The sequence below is a fragment of the Martes martes genome, assembly GCF_963455335.1.
Source record: "Martes martes genome assembly, chromosome: 17".
In the NCBI taxonomy this organism is placed as follows: Eukaryota; Metazoa; Chordata; class Mammalia; order Carnivora; family Mustelidae; genus Martes; species Martes martes.
The window spans coordinates 18932741-18953188 of record NC_137905.1 but is presented as its reverse complement, the minus strand read 5'-3'; the positions used below and the strand labels follow the sequence as shown (position 1 = coordinate 18953188).

General features: G+C 38.9%; 1 protein-coding gene across 2 annotated transcripts in view; it reads left to right on the top strand.

The window, feature by feature from the left end:
• Nucleotides 1–18825, top strand: part of CBFB (core-binding factor subunit beta) — a 61078-nt gene extending 42253 nt beyond the window's left edge. Inside the window, exons 5-6 of one of the 2 annotated variants that reach the window (XM_080828249.1) lie at nt 2028–2123; nt 16573–18825. In XM_080828249.1, coding sequence (XP_080684375.1) covers nt 2028–2123; nt 16573–16641 — 165 coding nt within the window. In that variant the 3' untranslated portion in view covers nt 16642–18825. Of the gene's footprint in view, nt 1–2027; nt 2155–16572 lie in introns of both variants that reach the window. The other variant, XM_080828250.1, reaches the window with a different exon arrangement.
• Nucleotides 18826–20448: the final 1623 nt, after the last annotated feature.

The following is a 20448-nucleotide window of genomic DNA, read 5'->3' as shown; positions in this document are numbered from 1 at the left end:
ATTCAGGAGGTCATATGGCTAGGACTTGGTGGTTGATGGGCTCTATGGAGACAGGAGAGTGAAGAGCCAAAGATGTCTCAGATTGCTGGCAGAAATGAATGAGTGGTGCCGAGAATGGAAACTAAAGGGGAGTAAAAGAGAAAGTTTAAAAGTTTAAATCGGTTGTCCCTTAGATGCAGTGAGTTTCAGGTATCTGGATTTTCTTCATGTGTAGATCTTTTTTTATTGGGAAAGGATTAGGATAGACTTGTTATATCTTTTTTGTTTTATAAGATTTTATTTATTTATTTGACAGAGAGAGATCACAAGTAGGCAGAGGGGCAGGCAGAGACAGGAAGGGAAGCAGGCTCCCCGCTGAGCAGAGAGCCCCATGTGATGTGATGCGGGGGCAGGGGCTCCATCCCAGAACCCTGTGATCATGACCTGAGCTGAAGGCAGAGGCTTTAACCCACTGAGCCACCCAGGCGCCCCTATCTTTTTTTTTTTTTTAAGATTTTATTTATTTATTTGACAGACAGAGATCACAAGTAGGCAGAGAGGCAGGCAGAGAGAGAGGAGGAAGCAGGCTCCCTGCTGAGCAGAGAGCCTGATGTGGGGCTCGATCCCAGGACCCTGAGATCATGACCTGAGCCGAAGGCAGAGGCTTTAAACCACTGAGCCATCCAGGTGCCCTAGACTTGTTATATCTTATACATATTTTTTCTTGATAATATCCTTTGGACTTTTATTTACTTTCTATTGTTCAGTTTCTAACATTTGTATAATAAATTCTGTTAATATTCTCTTTTTTATATTTCTGGCTTTTGTGTCCTAAGACAGGGCCTGGCCTGTCTTACTTAAACCCAAATTATAGAAGTGTATACCTCTGTGGTTTAAATACTGACTTGTACAGGATTTTATTTTGGTGAATAGGATGCGGTAAAGGAAAGGAACATGTGCAGCTGTTGGAATATGATTGAACACAGTTACTATTACCAAAATGTGATGTAAAACATTGATTTGAGGGGTTGCAAAAAGGTAATTTTATCAAAGCATGGGGACAGGACCTGTGGGCAGAAAGAGCTGCCCAAGTTTTCTTTTAAATGTAGCTCCAGTGGATAGAACTAGAGGGTATCATGCTTAGTGAAATAAGTCAATCGGAGAAAGACAACTATCATATGATCTCTTTGATATGAGGAAGTGGAGATGCAATGTGGGGGGGTTGGGGGGAGGTAGGAAAAGAAAAAATGAAAAGATGGGATTGGGAGGGAGACAAACCATAAAAGACTCAATCTCAAAAAACAGACTGAGGGTTGTTGGGGGGAGGGGGACAGGAGAGGGTGGTGGGGAAATGGACATTGGGGAGGGTATGTGCTATGATGAGTGCTGTGAAATGTGTAAACCTGGCGATTCACAGACCTGTACCCATGGGGATAAAAATACATTATATGTTTATTAAAATTTAAAAAAAAAAAAAAGTAGCTCCAGGGGCGCCTGGATGGTTCAGTGGGTTAAGCCTCTGCCTTCGGCTCAGGTCATGATCTCAGGGTCCTGGGATTGAGCCCTATGTCGAGCTCTCTGCTTGGGCGGGGGTGGGGGAGGTGGGGGGGTGAGAGGGGTGCTTCCCCCTTTCTCTCTGCCTGCTTCTCTGCCCACTTGTGATCTCTGTCAAATAAATAAATCTTTAAAAAAAAAAAAAGAATATAGGGGTGCCTGGTTGGCTCAGTGGGTTAAGCCTCGGCCTTAGGCTCAGGTCATGATCTTGGGGTCCTGGGACCAGCCCCTAGCCCCGCATCTGGCTCTCCTGCTCAGCAGGGAGCCTGCTTCCCTCTCTGCCTGCCTTTCTGCCTACTTGTGATCTCTTTCTCTCTGTCAAATAAATAAAATCTTGAAAAAAAAAAAGTATCTCCAACATTAGCCTTTTTAAAATGGTTTTCATATTTGGAGAAATACTCAACTGTTCATTTCCTCCAAGAAGCAAACACTGTCAAATTGTAAGTTTTTATTCTAAATCAAAATTAAAATATCCTTTTCATGTATTCCCACAGCAGGAGGATGCATTAGCACAACAAGCCTTTGAAGAGGCTCGGAGAAGGACACGTGAATTTGAAGACAGAGACAGGTCTCATCGGGAGGAAATGGAGGTGAGAGGTTCACAGCTGCTGGCAGTAACTGGTTAGTACTTTACCCCAACCTCTCAGGCTCTCTTTGTCATGTTGTGCATAATGTTTTTTATAAATAATTTAATTTTGTCTTTCATTTGTCAAAAGTTATACTGTGTTTTTGTGTTCATTCAATGTAATTGCTATGAAGAGACTTAGTCTTAATTTTACGATTGTACATGAATTCATCATTTATTGGTCCTCATAAAAACGATTTACTGTCATGTATATATTCCCTTAATTAATTGATCCAAATATCTTTCCTCTTTTTTGTCTTATTTGTAAAAATTACTTTTCATAGATATTTTTAGAACATTATTAAAACTCTTTGGAAATAATATTATTTTACTTTTTTTATGAATGTCTTGATTTTGTAAGTGTAATGTTTGACCATTTGTGTATTCTCTTTACTAGAGCAATATTTAATATTTTCAAACTACTCAAAGAAGGGAATTAACCTAAACCTTTTTTTTTTTTTTAAGATTTTATTTATTATTTGACAGAGAGAGGCACAGCGAGAGAGGGAACACAAGCAGGGGGAGGGGGAGAGGGAGAAGCAGGGTTCCTGCTGAGCAGAGAGCCTGATCCAGGGCTGGATCCCAGGACTTTGGGATCATGACCTGAGCCGAAGGCAGAAGCTTAACGACTAAGCCACCCAGGCGCCCCAACCTAAACCATTTTTCTTTTAACTTCTTGATGGTACAAAGATAGAAATACTCACAAAAGAAATATGTAGCTTAATTATTGTAAGGCTAACATCCTGAAAACACTATGCAGATTTAAAAAAAGTCAAACTTTGACAGCTACCCCAGCAGCCTCCTCCATGTGGGCATCGAATTATGACCTTCTCCCTCCCCTCGAAAGTACTCATTACCTCAGTTTTTATACTGATCACTTCCTTGTGTCTTTTTAGTTTTATTACCCATGCCTCCCTCAGTCTTCAACACTGAAGTTTAGTCTTACCCAGTGTTTAAATTTGATAAGACTTTTAATAGACATGGATTTTTTTCTATATAAAATTATACCCTGCTTTAAGCAGAGTTTAAATATAATAAGATTTATATTTAAATATAAGCAGAGTTTAAGCAGAGTTTAAGCAGAGTTTAAATATAATAAGATTTATATTTAAAGTATCTATACATTGTTCAAAACTCCAATTTGTATAAAAAGTATACTCTGACAAAACAAAAATAATCAAGATGAGAACTAATGTGAAAAGGATATTGTTAAATGTTAATATATTCTTCAAGTTTATAAGCTTAATTATCAACATGAGCATTTCATATAAGAATAGGAAAAAGCACACATTCATCTTTGATAATCAGAAGAAATGGAATTAAAACATAATTATAGTACATGAACTAAATAAAATAATTTCCAGGCATTAAAGAGTGTTCTGCAAATTGGTAGCACAACATTGTAAATGTACTTAACACCACTGAACTCTGCACTTAAAAATAGTTAAGATGGTAATTTTTATGTTAAATGTATTTTAACACATTAAAAATTTTTTTTAATCGGTGTTACAGGAAATTTATGGGTTTTCCATTCATAAAATTATATGTACACTATTATTTAAATTAACACAAGTGTGTGTGTGTGTGTGTGTGTATGTGTACAGAGATAGTGGTAAAGAGCCTGAATCTGGTTTTGCCACTTACTTTGTCACCTTGAACAACTTATTTCGTCTTTCTGTGGCTGAGTTTCCTCATTGATAAAATGAGGCTAATAATTGTGCCTATCTCATAAGATCATTATAAGGATTAAATAAGCAAATACATATGAAAGCACTTCTTGAGTATGTGGCTCTGAGTAGGTGTCATCGCCTATTATTAGTGTTATTTTGCGTGTGTGTGTGTGTGTGTGTGTATTCCTCTATGTGACAATGTATTTTTTAGAATAAATGAAAAAAATCAAGCTACTTAGTGGTTAGTGTATAAAATAGAATTATCTTTTAATGATTGAGATTTCCCTTTGTCAGTGAATGAATTAATCTAATAGGGTGATAGCAACTGATGGTACCCCCAACAATATAGTACTTTTTAGCTAGGAGAAGAGACAGGAGGATATTATGCAATGCATTTATTTTCTTTGAAGCTTTTTGATTCTTGTGATCAGACTTCCCATGACATTTTCTTGCAGATTGCTTATATCTGTAGTAGTAAGAAGTTTTTAGACATAAAATATGCATTTATCTTATACTTCTGAACCTTTTTGCTCAATGCTGTTTGTTCCCTGACTGATAATGTATCTTTCCACCCATTTGTTAAAATCCAGCTTAAACATTCTGTCAGTCCCTTCTCCAGCCTGCTTCACTGTTATTAGCCCTTCCACTTTGTAGTTTCCAGAGCACTTATTTTTGCTATTGTTCTTACAGAACAGTATGTTGAAACAATTAAAAACATGTCTGTCCTCTATTGTAGATTCCCAGTGAGATTGGGGCCCCTGATTTTTTAACCTTCACATTACCCACCACAGCGTTTTGTTTTGTTTATTTTATTTTTTAAAGATTTTATTTGTTTATTTGATGGAGAGAGAAATCATAAGTAGGCAGAGAGGGGGAAGCAGGCTCCCCGCTGAGCAGAGAGCCTGATGCAGGGCTCGATCCCAGGACCCTGAGATCATGACCTGAGCTGAAGGCAGAGGCTTAACCCACTGAGCCACCCAGGCACCCTGACCACAGTGTTCTGTGCGTTGTGTTTAGTTGTCTAATGGAGATCTTCAGAAAATAGTTCTTATCCTGGCTTTCTGAAAACTAGAGTTACGGGGTAGACTAGAAGTTAGTCAAAGTAGAATAATACATGTTACTGATCTCTGGAAAAGTTTTAAATGTTTGTAATTTGCTGGTTTGTATTAGGTAAGTTTTAAGTAACAAACGCCAACTATGTTGTCCTGGATTCTGCATTAGGGACTGGTAAATACATAGATGAAAATGAACAGGGGCGCCTGGGTGGCTCAGTCTGTTAAACTTCCAACTCTTGATTTCAGCCCAGGTCATGACCCTCGGGGTCATAGGATCGAGCCCCGAGTCGGGCTCCATGCTGGATGTGGAGCTTGCTTAAGAGTCTCTCTTCTTTTCCCTCTGCCTCGCACCCCCTCACACCCTGCTTGCTGTCACACTCTCTGTTTCTCTCTCTCTAAAAAATGGAAGGAAGGAAGGAAAGATGGTTTCTGTCCTTGAGCAACTGTCAGTCTTGAGGGAAGATAGATATATAAACATTGGAGACTACTTCAGCAGCACCTGTGCACCATGGAGGTTCAGAAGGGGAACAGTGAACAGTGTAGATGAGGAATGAGTGCTTATGTCTGCCTCTGCCTGGGGAGTTCACAGGAGAATACCCTTGTAGGAATTTGAAGGAAGAGTGGGAGTTTGCCTACTGGACAAGCTAGGGAGAGCATTCTGGGCAAAAGAACAGTGTTTGCAAAGGCATGAAGCAGTAAGAGGTCTTGTCATGTCTGAGAACAGGATTGGTCAGTCTTTCTGGAATAAGCCAATGTGGCTTTAAATGAATATAAGAATTGTTTTATAAAAAGTGCTCTTTGGCTACATTATATTTGAAAAATAACTTGGATAATTAATGGAATAATTAAGTTTTTGCATATATTTTGCTTTAAATAAAATTATAGATTAGTGACGCTAAGAGTTGTCATAAATGTTAGCTTGATTATTCTTATAAATAATGCTACTTGGGGGTGCCTGGGTGGCTCAGTTGTTAGGTGTCTGCCTTTGGCTCAGGTTATGATCCCAGCCTCCTGGGATCGAGCCCCTGCATTGGGCTCCCTGCTGGGCTGGGAGCCTGCTTCTCCCTCTCCAGCTCCCCTGTGCTTGCGTTCCCTCTCTCTCTATTTCTCTCTGTCATAAATAAATAAAAATATATTTTTTTAAAAATCATGCTCCTTGAAGAAAAACATTCTGGTGTGTGAATATATATGTATGTATGTTTATATTTGTGTATGAACAAAAGCATAGTCTGTTGACAGAGGTGTTAAATAATTTGTTGCTCAGATAGACTGTTTTCCAGTGAGTTTTATGTGATTTGAGAGCATGGGCTTTGGAGTCAGGCCTAGTGGAGATTCCTGCTCTATCACTTGCCAATCTCTCTTAAGCTTATTTTCTCATAGAAATTGTTGTGAGAATTAGATAGGAAAATGCTTGTAAAAGCATTTAGTGTGGTGGTTGGCTGGTGTATGCCTACAGTAAATAATAGCTCTAAAATACTTCTTTAGCACTAAAAGCTCTACCACAGTGCTGTTTCCAGTTAATTGAATTACCTGGCTAAGAACAACCTTTTAGTTCTCTAAAGTGTATCAGGGCACTTTCCCTGCATTATGACCTGGAGCATAGAAAAAATGGTTAGATTGTCATCAATAATTTAAGATGCCATAGTCCCTTGAGGCAAGAATTTAACATCAGTTTTTATAGAGAACTGCCATCTACAAAATTGGGCTGGAATCTGACTCCAGAGCTACACCGGCAGTCATTTAGGGGAGTTTTGGGTATGCACGTCTTTTGGTACTTCGTGCATGTGTATTTTGCTTCCTTTTTAAAAAAAATCCATAATGGGGCGCCTGGGTGGTGCAGTCAGTCAAGTGACCAACTCTTGATTTCGATTCAGGTTGTGATCTCAGGGGGTTGTGAGGTCAAGCCCCACTTTAGTCTCCCTGCCTAGTCTGTTTGGGACTCTCCTCCCCTCTGCCCCTCCCTACTGCGCTTTCTCTCTCTCGAAATAAATAAATGAATAAACCTTTAAAAGAAATAAAAATTTAAAAATCCATAGGAAATTTCTAATCTTATTTTCTTACAGTTTACCTTCTTTTTCCTAAAAGGGGACGACATTAGGAAAAATTATTGTCCATAATATTGTCCCTCCCCCCATAACTGAAACATATACAGGGGACATGATGCCGTATACTGTAATGGTCTTAATATACTTGAGGAATTTGAGACTCTGAGGAAAATTAATTGATTTGCTCTCTTTCAAGTAGTTGATGAATGGAAAGAAAAGTGAAGACTTAAACCAGTTTCCTAATCAAAAGGCCTCTACAAATACAGCCTAGCACTGGGAAATGAATTTCCACATCACCCATAAAGATGATTAAGTTGAAAAATAAAACCTGCCAGGAGAGGTTAGAAACCATTTGCCTGGAAAAGAAAAAGCTGAGGCAAAAAGAATAATATTGATTCCAGTGGGTGGTCCTGATGTCTGACTGGAGGTGAGGGCCGAGGAGCAATGGTAACTCGTGGGTGGCAGTAACCCAGTAAATGGTCCTTGAAAGTGTGAGATGCTGGCAGGGCAGCGGCTTAGGGATGTCCCACCCCTGTTTGGATAACCTCTGAAGCCTCTGGCCCCGTGGTGCTAACCTTGCAGTGGTAGTGCTCAAGCATTTAATACATGTGTAAGGTTAGGGTTACTAAAGGCTTTGATTTGTGCCAGTGTCTTTGAACCTGAAATCAGTTCTAAAACTCCTTGAGCATGTGTCTCTTTTACCATATGTAAAATTTAGAACGTTTTTAATCCATCATTTAGGGATGGCTTTCCATCCCTAATCCATCATTAGGGATTTAGCATTTTCTTTCTCTGATTTTCTGGAAAAAGGTATTTTAGTAGTATGATATTTTTCTTTACCTTTCAGAGGTGATAGCAGCTTATCATTAATTTGGCAAGTGAAAAACTATAGTGAGATGAAGAAACATTGTATATTTTAGTAACCTTGTTGAAATACTTTTAAATCTTTGGTGTACAGCAAAATGGTATGTAAGAGCTATGTAACACTTTGTATAATATCTTTACCCTCTGGGTGGTTTTTAAAAAGGAGTACAAGCACATACTTGTCTCTCTTTAGTAGGAAATGTAGGAAACTAACTGAAAACTGTGGAGGCGAATCAGGTATCTAGGGGCCACATGGGAAGGTGATTACTTTTCACTGTTTATGTTTTAGATCTTTTGAATTTTTTTTTTTTTTTTTTTTTTTTTTTTTTTTTTAAAGATTTTATTTATTTATTTGACAGACAGAGATCACAAGTAGACAGAGAGGCAGGCGGAGAGAGAGGGAAGCAGGCTCCCTGCCGAGCAGAGAGCCCGACGCGGGACTCGATCCCAGGACCCTGAGATCATGACCTGAGCCGAAGGCAGCGGCTTAACCCACTGAGCCACCCAGGCGCCCTGAATTTTTTTTTTTAAGATTTTATTTATTTGACAGAGAGATCACAAGTAGGCAGAGAGGCAGGAAGAGAGAGTGGGGGGAAGCAGGCTCCCTGCCGAGCAGAGAGCCCGATGTGGGGCTCTATCCCAGGACCCTGAGATCATGACCTGAGCCGAAGGCAGAGACTCAACCCACTAAGCCACCCAGGTGCCCCTGAATTTTGTGTCCTGTACATCTTTTACAGCTTTAGAAAAGAAAGAAAATTTGTTTTCAGTGTTAACACAGAATGATGAAACTAGAAGATGCTAGAACTTGCTATCTGTATCTTCTGGCACATGGGTTTTTTCTTAAAATGTGAAATCTTCCCTTCATTTGAAATTTTATTGTATATAAATGTATATAATGGATAAAAAGGGTACTGCTCTGAGTGAAGCACGGGTGGGATTTACTCTAATTTCCTTCTGTAGTCCCTGGGGTGTTTTCATGGAGTCCAGTAACTGACAGAATGGAACTTAAGAACCTTTGATGTAGTAAAATGACCATGAGGTTTGTAATAGATTGCTCTGATTTTAAATCCTGGCTCTCCTATTTGTTGCCTTGTGGCATTAGGAAAGTTACTTATCCTTGTGAGCCTCATCTATAAAACCAGAGCTAAGGTCCTACCCAGGCTGCTGCCAGCATAGTATCTGACTCTTAAAATGGGCTCACTTCCTCTTTCTATTCACTTTGGCTCACAGTGTATCCGGAGTGGCAGTGAAAGCAGGCATATCTAACTTTAGACTGTGAAAGTCAGAGATATTTTGCCAAGGTATTTTATATTCTAGTGTTGGTTGTTTTCTTTGTTGGTATGGTTTTGGTTCGGTTTTTAACAACAGTTAAGGGTTTTGAATTTTTCTGGGTTCTGTTAGAAATGGAGATAGCAGTTACCCAGGGGGTGAGTAGTGACTAGGGAGAGGGGAGAGCACAAGGGGAGCCTCCAAAGTTTGGGTAGTATTATATTTCTTGATCTGGGTGCTAGTCACATGGGTGTGTTCATTTAATAGGAAATTCATCAAGTTACATATTTATGATCTGTGCACTATTATTTTAATAAAAATTAGACATTAAAAAATAATCATAGACATTTCTTCTGAGAAGTGCCTGCCCATTGCTGTCTCTTGCCACATAGTAGTGCCTCTTTCCATGATTTGAAAATGTTGACACATTATTGATGGCAGTTCTCTTCAGGTCACACATCTGTATAACTGTAATTCTAATGCCTTACTTCGGGATTTTGTAAGAGATTGAGGTTAATAAAGGACAGAATGAGTGCCTGGTCATAAATATATTGGAAAGCTGCTTGTGTTATTGATAGCAACTCATGTACACTCCCTATGTCTAGAGACTGCCTTCAACTTGATTGGCCTCTTAACTTTCTAAAACTGTAATATCGTACTGTTGGCTCTTAATTCGTCTGGATGGTGACAGGGTGCTGGAAGAGATTTTCTCTGTCATTATGGAGAAAATGCTTTCATCTGGTTAGCTTATAAAGTGTTAGAAAATAAATTCTTGTCTTTAATGTCAGAGAATGGGTAAATAATTATTGCTTATTTTACTATAGGCAGTTTTAATACAATGCAGCAAATCATGGGAGAATTTTAGGTGGAAACTGTTTAGAAATAAAAACAGGCAAAAGGCTTTATGTGGTTTTTGTATTTGTGTTTTGTATGTTTTTGGAGCCTTCGATTCTGTGTGGTCCGAGAAAAAAAAAAAATCCCAGCCACTATTTTAAATTCCCACAGACTTCAGTTTTCAAATCACTTTAACTGTACCAACACTCATTTTTGTGTAAGGACAAATTAACATAAAAATCTGTCTAGGAGTGCCTGGGTGGCTCAGTGGGTTAAGCCTCTGCCTTCAGCTCAGGTCATGATCTCAGGGTCCTGGGATCGAGCCCCACATTGAGCTCTCTGCTCTGCAGGGAGCCTGCCTCCCCCTCTCTCTGCCTGCTGCTCTGCCTACTTGTGATCTCTCTGTCAAATAAATAAATATTTTTTTTTTTAATCTGTCTGTACTAGGCCTTCCGAACATGTCTTTTGGGTAAAGGCAGTAGATGAGAGTGAAGCGGAGGAATATGAACTCAGACTAAGAATGAGGACCAGAAGAGGATTGTTGAGGGAGGAGGAAGATACTAGATCTGCATTCTCCCATACTAAGAGAAAAGGAGAGTCTTTGTGTGGTGCCTGTGTGGCTCAGTTGGTTAAGCATCTACCTTTAGCTCAGGTCATGATCCCAGGGTTCTGGGATCAAGTCCCATGTCAGGCTCCCTGCTCAGCAGGAAAGTCTGTTTCTCCCTCTTCTGTCCATCTGCTCATGTGCTCTCTCACTCACTCACTCTCAAATAAATAAAATCCTTTTTTTTTTTTAAGATTTTATTTATTTATTGGACAGACAGAGATCATAAGTAGGCAGAGAGAGAGGAGGAAGCAGGCTCCCTGCTGAGCAGAGAGCCCGATGCGGGGCTCAATCCCAGAACCCTGGGATCATGACCTGAGCCGAAGGCAAGAGGCTCCAACCCACTGAGCCACCCAGGCGCCCCTAAATAAATAAAATCCTTAAAAAAATCTTTGCTATCATCGATGTAAGCTTCATTAAAATTTATTTTGTTCTAACTTTGTTTTAGTTTGTAAAAATTAGTCTTATTGGGAGGATGTGGGGTTTTTTCCTTGACATTTTAAATGTTCATATACATAAATTGGGAACTGATGAGCAGCAGCTTTGTTGTTATAATGACAGTGTGAGTACTTTCTAGATGCCAGGCAATATATACCACAGTGTTTGTTTTACAATTTATTCTTACAACACTGAGGCTGAAAGAGAATAAGAAACTTGTCTAAGATCACATAGCTGAAGTGGTAGAGCCATCCCAGTCTCCAGCTGGAAATGTAGATTATTTCCACTATCTCTTTTATTTTGAAATAACACTTTATATGTCAAGTTTTCTGAAGTAGTGTGCTTTATAAGAATTATATTTTTTGACATGACCGTTAGACCAGCTCTTGCAGTCTCCTTACCTGACAGGTATTTATGATTGTCTGCTGACCTGGTTTTTACCTTTTTGCATTCAGGGAAAGTACAATCTTCTGTCATATTAGGACTTAAAATAACTGCTTTTACTCCTCCAGCTTTAGTAGTTGGGACCAGCTAACGATGAAACCTCGGGGAATCACTTAACCTTCTTGGTTTCAGGCTCACAGTTTGTAAGATTAGAGTTGAACTAAATGTCTCATGTACTTTGCCACTCTAAGATTCTGTAATTCTGTGCTCTGACGTTTAGTCAAGTGTCAGACATAAAGTAGTCAGCACAGTGTGTGAACATAGTATACACTCAGTAAATTGGAGCTATTTTTAAGTATTAGGGCATTATCTCATAAAGAGTTTTCAGCAGTTTGGTAATCTGGATAATAAGAGTGGAAAACAACCAAGAAGTTTTATTCATTTTCATTTGGGCATCCCTGCTCTTGGCTACTTCTGCACAGCCCTGGCCAGTAGGGAAAACTCAGTGCCTGGTGACTGTTCTTTATCACTCCATTTTGAGCTCTTCTCATGACTGCCTCCTCAAAACTGGATTTGCCATGATCCTGGGCAATGATATATTGAAAGAAAGAAAACAGGAGCAATGGGTAGTAAGAGATCTGTATTCTGTAGTAAAATGTCTAGATTAAGGGCACCTGGGTGGCTTAGTCAGCTGGGCTTTTGCCTTTGGCTCAGGTTGTGATTCCAGGGTCCGAAGATTGAACCCCACATCTGCTTCTCCCTCTTCTGCTCCCCCTGCTTGTGCTCTTTCACTCGCTCTCTCAAATAGATAAATAAAATCTTTTTTAAGTGTCTAGATTAATTATAAATATATATATACGTATGTACATATATATATTTTTTTAAGATTGTATTTATTTGTCAGAGAGAGAGCACAAGCAGGGGGACCGGCAGGCAGAGCAGGCAGAAAAGGGAGAGAGGGAAGCAGGCTCCCCGCTGAGCAAGGAGCCTGATGTGGGGCTCGATCCCAGGACCCTGGGATCATGACCTGAGCCGAAGGCAGCTGCTTAACCGACTGAGCCACCCAGGCATCCCAAATTCTTTATAAATATTAAAAACAGATTTTTATTCTGAACAGACTTGTTGGTGTCTGCTTTATATTAAACCCCTATTCTGAAATAGCTGTTAATTAGTTAGAATCAAGAGCCCGTGTGGACTGACAGAGGAAAAGAAACTAGAAATCATGGACTTTATGCTTTTATAATAATCAAGTTCAGAGAGTTTCTTAGCCACCATCTAGGCTAGCCAGTTACTCATAGAATTCCTTCTAAAACATCTCGCTTTCATTAGAAAGCTCATCCAATTGTTGAATACCAGTCCTGTGGAAGCTATTTCATTGAACCTAAGTCTGTTTCTGTGTTTGTTTTTTTCACATGACAGCCTCTACATCTTCCCTCCGAACAATGAATTTCTTCCCCATCTCCCAGCTCTCTTACTCCTCCTCCCGCTCACACACTCTGAAGTTCTTCCCCAGCTCTCTCGTTTGTCCTATTTTTTATTTTCCTTCACAGTGTCTTCCCTTACATCCTCCTAATTCCTTCTTCGCAGTGTAAATAAACTGCAAACACAAGTAAATAGCAAGGCAACTTTACCTTCTCCATGCCTTTACCAATATACATTTTAAACAAAGAAACCCATAGCAACTTCTGCACAGCCAAGAGCAGAAGGAAGACCTTTAGCTGCTGGTCACTGCTGATGAAGGCCATCACTCATATGAAGTCATCCCATTATTATTAAAATAATTTGAAAATTACTCCTATCCCAAGACAAAAGCTGAACTATCCTTGTGACAAAATATTATTGGTAGGTTAGTAGTGACCTGTAAATACATAATTAGGATTGATTTTTCTGAGTGTTTCTTCATAGCTCAGCCCCTTTCTAACCTTCATTGACTGAACCCAGATGCTTCTATCACCATCTGTGATTTTGCAGAATTGATCTGTCCTTATGCTACATTTGGCATTGATTCTGTATGGAACTTAAATTGTTTTGTTTTTTGGTTGTTTTTTGCGGGGGAGGTTGGTGTGGGTTTGTTTTGTTTTGTTTTGTTTTTTTAAGATTTTATTTCTTTATTTGACAGAGAGATCACAAGTAGGCAGAGAGGCAGGCAGAGAGAGAGAGAGGAGGAGGAAGGAGGCTCCCTGCCGAGCAGAGAGCCCGATGCGGGACTTGATCCCAGGACTCTGAGATCATGACCTGAGCTGAAGGTAGAGCCTTAACCCACTGAGCCATCCAGGCGCCCCTTGTTTTTGTTTTTGTTTTTTTTTTAAAGATTTTATTTATTTATTTGACAGAGATCACAAGTAGGCAGAGAGGCAGGCAAAGAGAGTGGGCTGGAGGGGGTGGAGCAGGCTCCCCGCTGAGCAGAGAGCCCGATGCAGGGCCCGATCCCAGGACCCCGAGACCACGACCCGAGCCGAAGGCAGGCCTCAACCCACTGAGCCACCCAGGCGCCCCTTGTTTTTGTTTTTTGATGAATATGCATTCCATAGCTTTTTCAGTCTGTACTATGCAGCATAACTTTAACATGACTGGTTAATTTTAAAAAATAAGGTAAAATTTAGTTAGTGAGCAGTATGCTGATAAAAACAGTTAAAATCTGCTAGAGGAATGTGTCAAAATTTATAAGACTACAGAAGTTAGTGTTGGGTTTTACCTGATTTGTTTCAAAGTGAACAAGGTGCAGTGTTGTTTCTATCTAAGCGTAATGCTCTTGAGAAATGACAACATTGCTGGAGTTTCTGACCAAACTTGATCATTCAGTACAAGTGTGACTTGTTGAGATGTTTCTTTGAAGGTCAAGGATGCTTTTTCTGTAACAACTGTGTTAGATCTTAAGAAGTACAATCAGCATGTTTCAGTCTTTGGTTAGATTTGTTTCAGAAAACTGACAATTGACATAGACAATGAAGAATCAGTTGGTGATTATGATACATTATTCCATTTAGTTAAAGATTGCACATGTGATTTCAGGATGGTATCAGTTACTGGCATGCATATATATATATGAATGATACCAGAGGTGACTACACACAAGATCCAGATGAAGAACAGTCATGGCATGGACTAGGGTAAGAGGTGGAGGCAGTCAAAAGTGCTCAGATTCAGGACATGGTTAATGTAGACCTGTAGGAGCCCACCATTGAGTATGAGAGAAAGAGATCTTAGGGTGACTTCAAGCTTTTTTGCCTGAACTACTGATAAAATGGACTAGCCATTGTCTAACATGGGAAAACCTTTGCTAAAAGAAGCAGGGTCTTTTATATGATCAGTTGCTTGTGCTTGACTCCCATTTATAGTCACTAAAGAAAGCTTATGGAAGAAACACTCATTGGAATTTGTGAAAGAGACTGAGAATTAATGTTGTATGTGGACCAAAGGGGCACTAGTTTACATTAAAACTTTATAGTAGCAGAGAGTGCTACACAGGACCTGTTGTTAGATGTTCCCTATTAAGAAATTTGCCATCAGTAGTTTAACTGGAAGTGTTTATTCTAAAGTGAAACTTGAAAACCTTAGTATCGGGGCTACTGGGTGGCCTGGGTGGCTCAGTGGGTTAAAGCCTCTGCCTTTGGCTCAGTTCATAATCCCAGGGTCCTGGGATCGAGCCCCACATCGGGCTCTCTGCTCAAGGGGAGCCTGCTCCCCCCCCCACCTCTCTGCCTGCTTGTGATCTCTTTCTGGCAAATAAATAAATAAAATCTTTTAAAAAAGGAAAAAAAAGAAAATCTCAGTGTCTATAATTGTCAAACCTCTTACTCATTAATTTTGTTGTAAAAATAATTCTGGGTATGTAAGTGAATCAAGGACTGCGATTTTTTTTCCAGTTTTGCTTTTTTTTTTTTTTTTTAAGTTTTATCTAAATTTATTTATTAAGAATTTCTGTTGGTTTTGGAGGGGGGGTTGTTTGTTTTATAAGAATTGCACTTGTTTAAGTAACAAATTTTCATGTTGTACTCCAGGTCTTTCTTCCCTCCTTAATTGTATAAAAGTATCTATAAAGTACAGTCATGTCCATTATTTCTACTTTGGAGAAATAGAACCTGGCCTCTCACTTTTATGTATATAACCAAAAGCAGTTAAAATTCTGTTTATTCTTCTTCTTAGATGGTGTCCTCCCTGAAGTGGCTTTTCTTAATGGAAACTCTAAGAGCATCCATTTTTGCTTTTTTGAGACAATACTTTATCCATAGTAATGATTTTATTACATGAGGTAGAGGTTTTTAGTTAAAACTTGTTTGGTAGAGATGCTCTTCTGTAAAATGAAAGTCACTACTGCATTTTTCAGTCCTACCATCAGTAGACTGTGTTCTTTTGTGTGACTACAAAATAAACAGTAGCACCTATGTTACAGGTTGCTGACCTGGTTTTAAGATTTTTTTTTTTTTTAACTTACTTGTCAGAGAGAGAGACCGAGCACACAAGTACAGGGAGGAGGAGGCAGAGGTTGAAAGCAGGATCCCCACTGATCAAGAAGCCCAATGTGGGACCGATCCCAGGACCCTGGGACCATAACCTGAGCTGAAGGCAGCTTCTTAACCCACTGAGCCACCCAGGAAGGAGTCCGGCTGACAGGGTTTTAATTAGTTTATCCATGGAAAGTACTTAGAACAGTGACCAGCATATAGTTGGTGCTCAGTATTAAAAGGGAAATTTGGGGGCCCCTGGGTGGCTCAGTGGTTTGGGCCTCTGCCTTCAGCTCAGGTCATGATCCCGGGGTCCTGGGGTTAAGCCCCGCATCGGGCTCTCTGCTGAGCAGGGAGCCTACTTCCTCCTTTCCCCTCTGCCTGCTTCTCTGCCTACTTGTGATCTTTCTCTGTCAAATAAATAAATAAAATCTTTTTTAAAAAGTTAAAAATAATAATAAATAAATAAAAGGGAAATTTTGATTCTAAGGTGAATGAATGATATGTTTAACCCTGTAGTCCAGGAAATATAAATGTAGATTTGTTGTTCTTTTATGCATAGTACCTATTTTGATAATGCTCTTTGGAATATAATGAGATTTTTATTCTTGGTTTTTATGGAAACTTCAGCAAAATATGTAATTCATCATTTAAATTGTTTTTCCTCTTACATCTGGAGATACTGGCTGAAAATTTTTTAGTTGTAAACTTTTTTTTAAAATGCTAATGTGTCTTATACTTTATTTATCTAGCACTTGGATTTTCAAAACATGTTTTGACCCCCAATTATGATTTTGTCATTGCAGGCAAGAAGACAACAAGACCCTAGTCCTGGTTCCAATTTAGGTGGTGGTGATGACCTCAAACTTCGTTAATTAGCAGCACAGCAGATGTGCCCCCCCATCTTTACATATACATTGTGTCTAGTTGGCAGAAATAATCATTATTAAAAGACCAGAAACTGTGATAACTGGAGGTACTGCGGTCTATTTCTCAACCTTCGGCAGTAACAAGACATCACAAACTGCCATGGTTTTGCACTATGATTATATAATACCTGCATTTCTAATTTTGTATGCATGTAGCCAGTAATTTGAATTTTTTCCTATGCAAGCTTACTTTGTTGGCATTATTTTAGTGAGTTGAAACTATCCACTTGTAAAGCTCTTTTTTTCCTCCATTTTAATTTAAAAGATTCTGTCACTTAAAAACAAGTTAAATTTAAATTTTTATCAGAGGGTTTCCCCCAATCAGTTGTTCTAATTATTTTTGGAGTTTTGGATGTGTTGGTTACACAACTTCATTTTAAATAGACACTCTTGGTCATTTTGTTTTGTTTCTGTGTTTTTATAGTTTGTGGCATTTTAAAACTGCTGATGTGTTTGCATTATTTTAAACAAGCTAAAAACCTAGTAGCATAGAGCTGTCTGCCACAGCCTTTTAACACAAAGTTTACAGTTGTTAAAGTTGCAGTATCCTTTTAAATGTTGATAATCAGCTCCTTTTTCTTTTCTCCTTAAACATAAAATTTTTTAATTGGTATTAACTCTAATCTGCCCCAGATCTGTTTTACATTTTGTTCTGTAATCATGTGTTTGTGTGGAGATAATCTCCACAGATGGTAATAATATTCCACTGAAATGCCTAAAGAAGTCGCAGGCTGGCTTCTGTTTTATTCAGGGACTTTTTTTTTTTTTTTAAGTCAATCAGAAAAGGGATACTGGAGCTTCTTCATGTATGTAACAACATATTAAACTGGAGACAGTGATGAATCAGCTACCAAGGTAATAATTGTATTAAAATCATGTTTAAGATAGCTGCTTTTATGTGTATTTCATAATGCATGCTTTTGTAAAAACAATGCTGGGTGATGAAAAATTAGTCTTAGAGAGAAAATGTTCATCTGTGCAGAGGATACATTTTCTTCATTTATTATGGAAAAAAACTCACAGGTTATATATATGGTATTTTCCAAAAGGACTGTAATAGAACCTTTTGAGATGAATTAGTATAAGAATATTTTTTAAATAGGCTCACTGTCAAATTGGATGCAGCTTTGTTTTTAATACAAGACTGGAAAAAAGTGCTAAGTCATTTGGTACCTCCTTACAAATATTTTTCATGTCACATTCATTAAATGTTACTGCATTTCTGAATTTTTGCAAAAATGTATTTTATCATCATAGAGTGGCATTATTTTAAAGAGTTTGAAAAACTGACATGGTCATTTCAGAAAAGAAACTGAAGTCTGAATAAGGTCATCGCATTTAAAACACACACACACACATATACTTGACTTGATGAGGGAGGTGTGACTTTCATTGTATATAGGTCTTATAATTCATAAACATATCCTGTATCTCAGAATAAAAATATTTGTTATATATTTGAAGTCATGCATGGTAAGGAGTGTGTTTAAATTGTTATAAACAATAATGCATCATAAAAGACCATGCTGATCTTGTGTAACGAAGTACTATGAATGAATTTGGTTGGTATTTAGTGTTGTGCAGCTCACATGTTTACACACTCAGTGCCCTAACTTCCCCTGAGGGAATTGCCTTTTAAGTGGCCCTTAAAGTGGTATTTTAAGGTTCCTTTATCACAGAGCTCCTTGGTTTTTGACTTCTGCACTTAATTTTTTTAATAACGTGATGATGATGATACATTTTTCTCTATAGCTTCTAGCTAAGGGCTTTCATTCCACCAGTAACTAAGATCAAATGTTATTAAATGTTCATATTGCCATCCTTCTGTAAATACTCAATTTTTCCTGTCATTCAGCTCAGCGCTGTGCTTCTGTCTGTCTTAATGCTGGCATTAAGATCATGAGTCCTTTTTCTCCAATAGTGCAGGCTTTGAAAACTTTTATTAAGTTATTGATGCAATTTGATATTTTTCCATAATCTGTATTTAAACAAAATTACATCATTGCATCATCTTTTCTAAATTCATCTCCATTAAAACTTGCCTTAAGCTACCAGATCGCTTTTGCCACCGTTAGCCATACTGTATGTTTGTATGTTTCATTTACTTTCACAATAAACTTCTGTGTAGTGAAAAAAAAGGTCTTGGTTCTTCATTGATATAACCTAACAATTTCTGTTCTGGCACTCGTTACGGTATGAAAATTGACTTTGTTGTTTCAAAAATGTTCTTTCATCCTTTTTTTTAAACTTTAAACAACAACAGTGGCATCTAGTGGTCATTCCTGCTCATTCCAAAGAAAACCTTCAATGTAAATATCACAATATCAAACATACTTGGGACTTGGGCTCCTTGGTGGCAGAGTAGGTTGAGTGTTTCAGCTCAGGTGGTGATCTCAGGGTTTTGATCAAGCCCTGCGCCTGACCCTGTGCTTAGCATGGACTGAGCTTGGGATTCTCTCTCCCTCTCCTTCTGCCCCTCCTGCTCATGCTCTCTCTCAAATAAGTAAATAAATCTTAAAAAAGAAAACATACTTAGGCATTTTTCCTATACCAGCCTTTTACTTTAGAAACATGCCTTAAGCTTGATTTATAATGGAAAAAACTTACTTATTCATCACCATATTTACTGCAAATAACAAATAAAAATGGTGAATTGGCACCATTAAGCAAAATTCCAAAGAATAAGATTCATACTCTGAGGGTTAATTTCAAAAGTTATTTCGGCATCATGGCTTTAGTAAGTGTATCATCTCTAGAAACAGGTATTTGGATATGCTAGTTTGGGCTGCTTGGGAAAACAAGTATCTTAATTGGTTTATGCCTCATTTGGCAATGGGGAGCTTTTTCAAGCTTTGTATGAAGCTTGTATGAATTACGCATTACTGTATAACACATTGCTCCAAAGCCTAGCAGCCTAAAACAGTAAACATCATCTCACAGTTTCTGTGGATCGGAAATTTGAAAGAAGCTAAGTTCAGTGGTCTGTTCCAAGGTCTCTGCTGAGGTTAGAGTCAGGTTGTTAGCACAGCCAGGCTACCGTCATCTCAAGGCTTGAGTGTGGCTGAAAGATCCCCTTCTAAATCCATTCAATTGGTCATTGACTGGCCAGTTTTTCAGAGACCGTTGGGTGAAAGTCCTTGATTTCTTGCTAGGTTTTAGAACAGAGACCTTCAGCTTCTTACCATGTGGGCATCTCCATAGGGCAGCTCACAGCTTGGCAGCTGACTTTCCCTAGAGCTTAGTGATTCAAGATGCAAGCCACAGTCTTTTTTTTTTTTTTTTTTAAGATTTTATTTATTTGACAGAGATCACAAGCAGGCAGAGAGGCAGGCAGAGAGAGGGGAGGAAGCAGGCTCCCCGAGGAGCAGAGAGCCCGATGCGGGGCTTGATCCCAGGACCCTGGGATCATGACTCAAGCTGAAGGCAGAGGCTTCAACCCACTGAGCCACCCAGGCGCCCGCAAGCCACAGTCTTATTTAAAAATCTAGCCTTGGGGGTGCCTGGGTGGCTCAGTCAGTTAAGTGTCTGCCTTTGGCTCAGGTCCTTGGATTGAGCCCCACATCAGGCTCCCTGCTCAGTGAGGAGCCTGTTACTCCCACTCCCCTGCTTGTGCTTGTTTTCTCTCTCTCTCAAATAAAATCCTTAAAGAATAAAAAATAAATAAGAACCTAACCTTGGGTGGGGGTGCCTGGATAGCTCAGTCAGATAAGTGTCTGACTTAGGTTCAGGTCATGATCTCAGGGTCCTGGGATG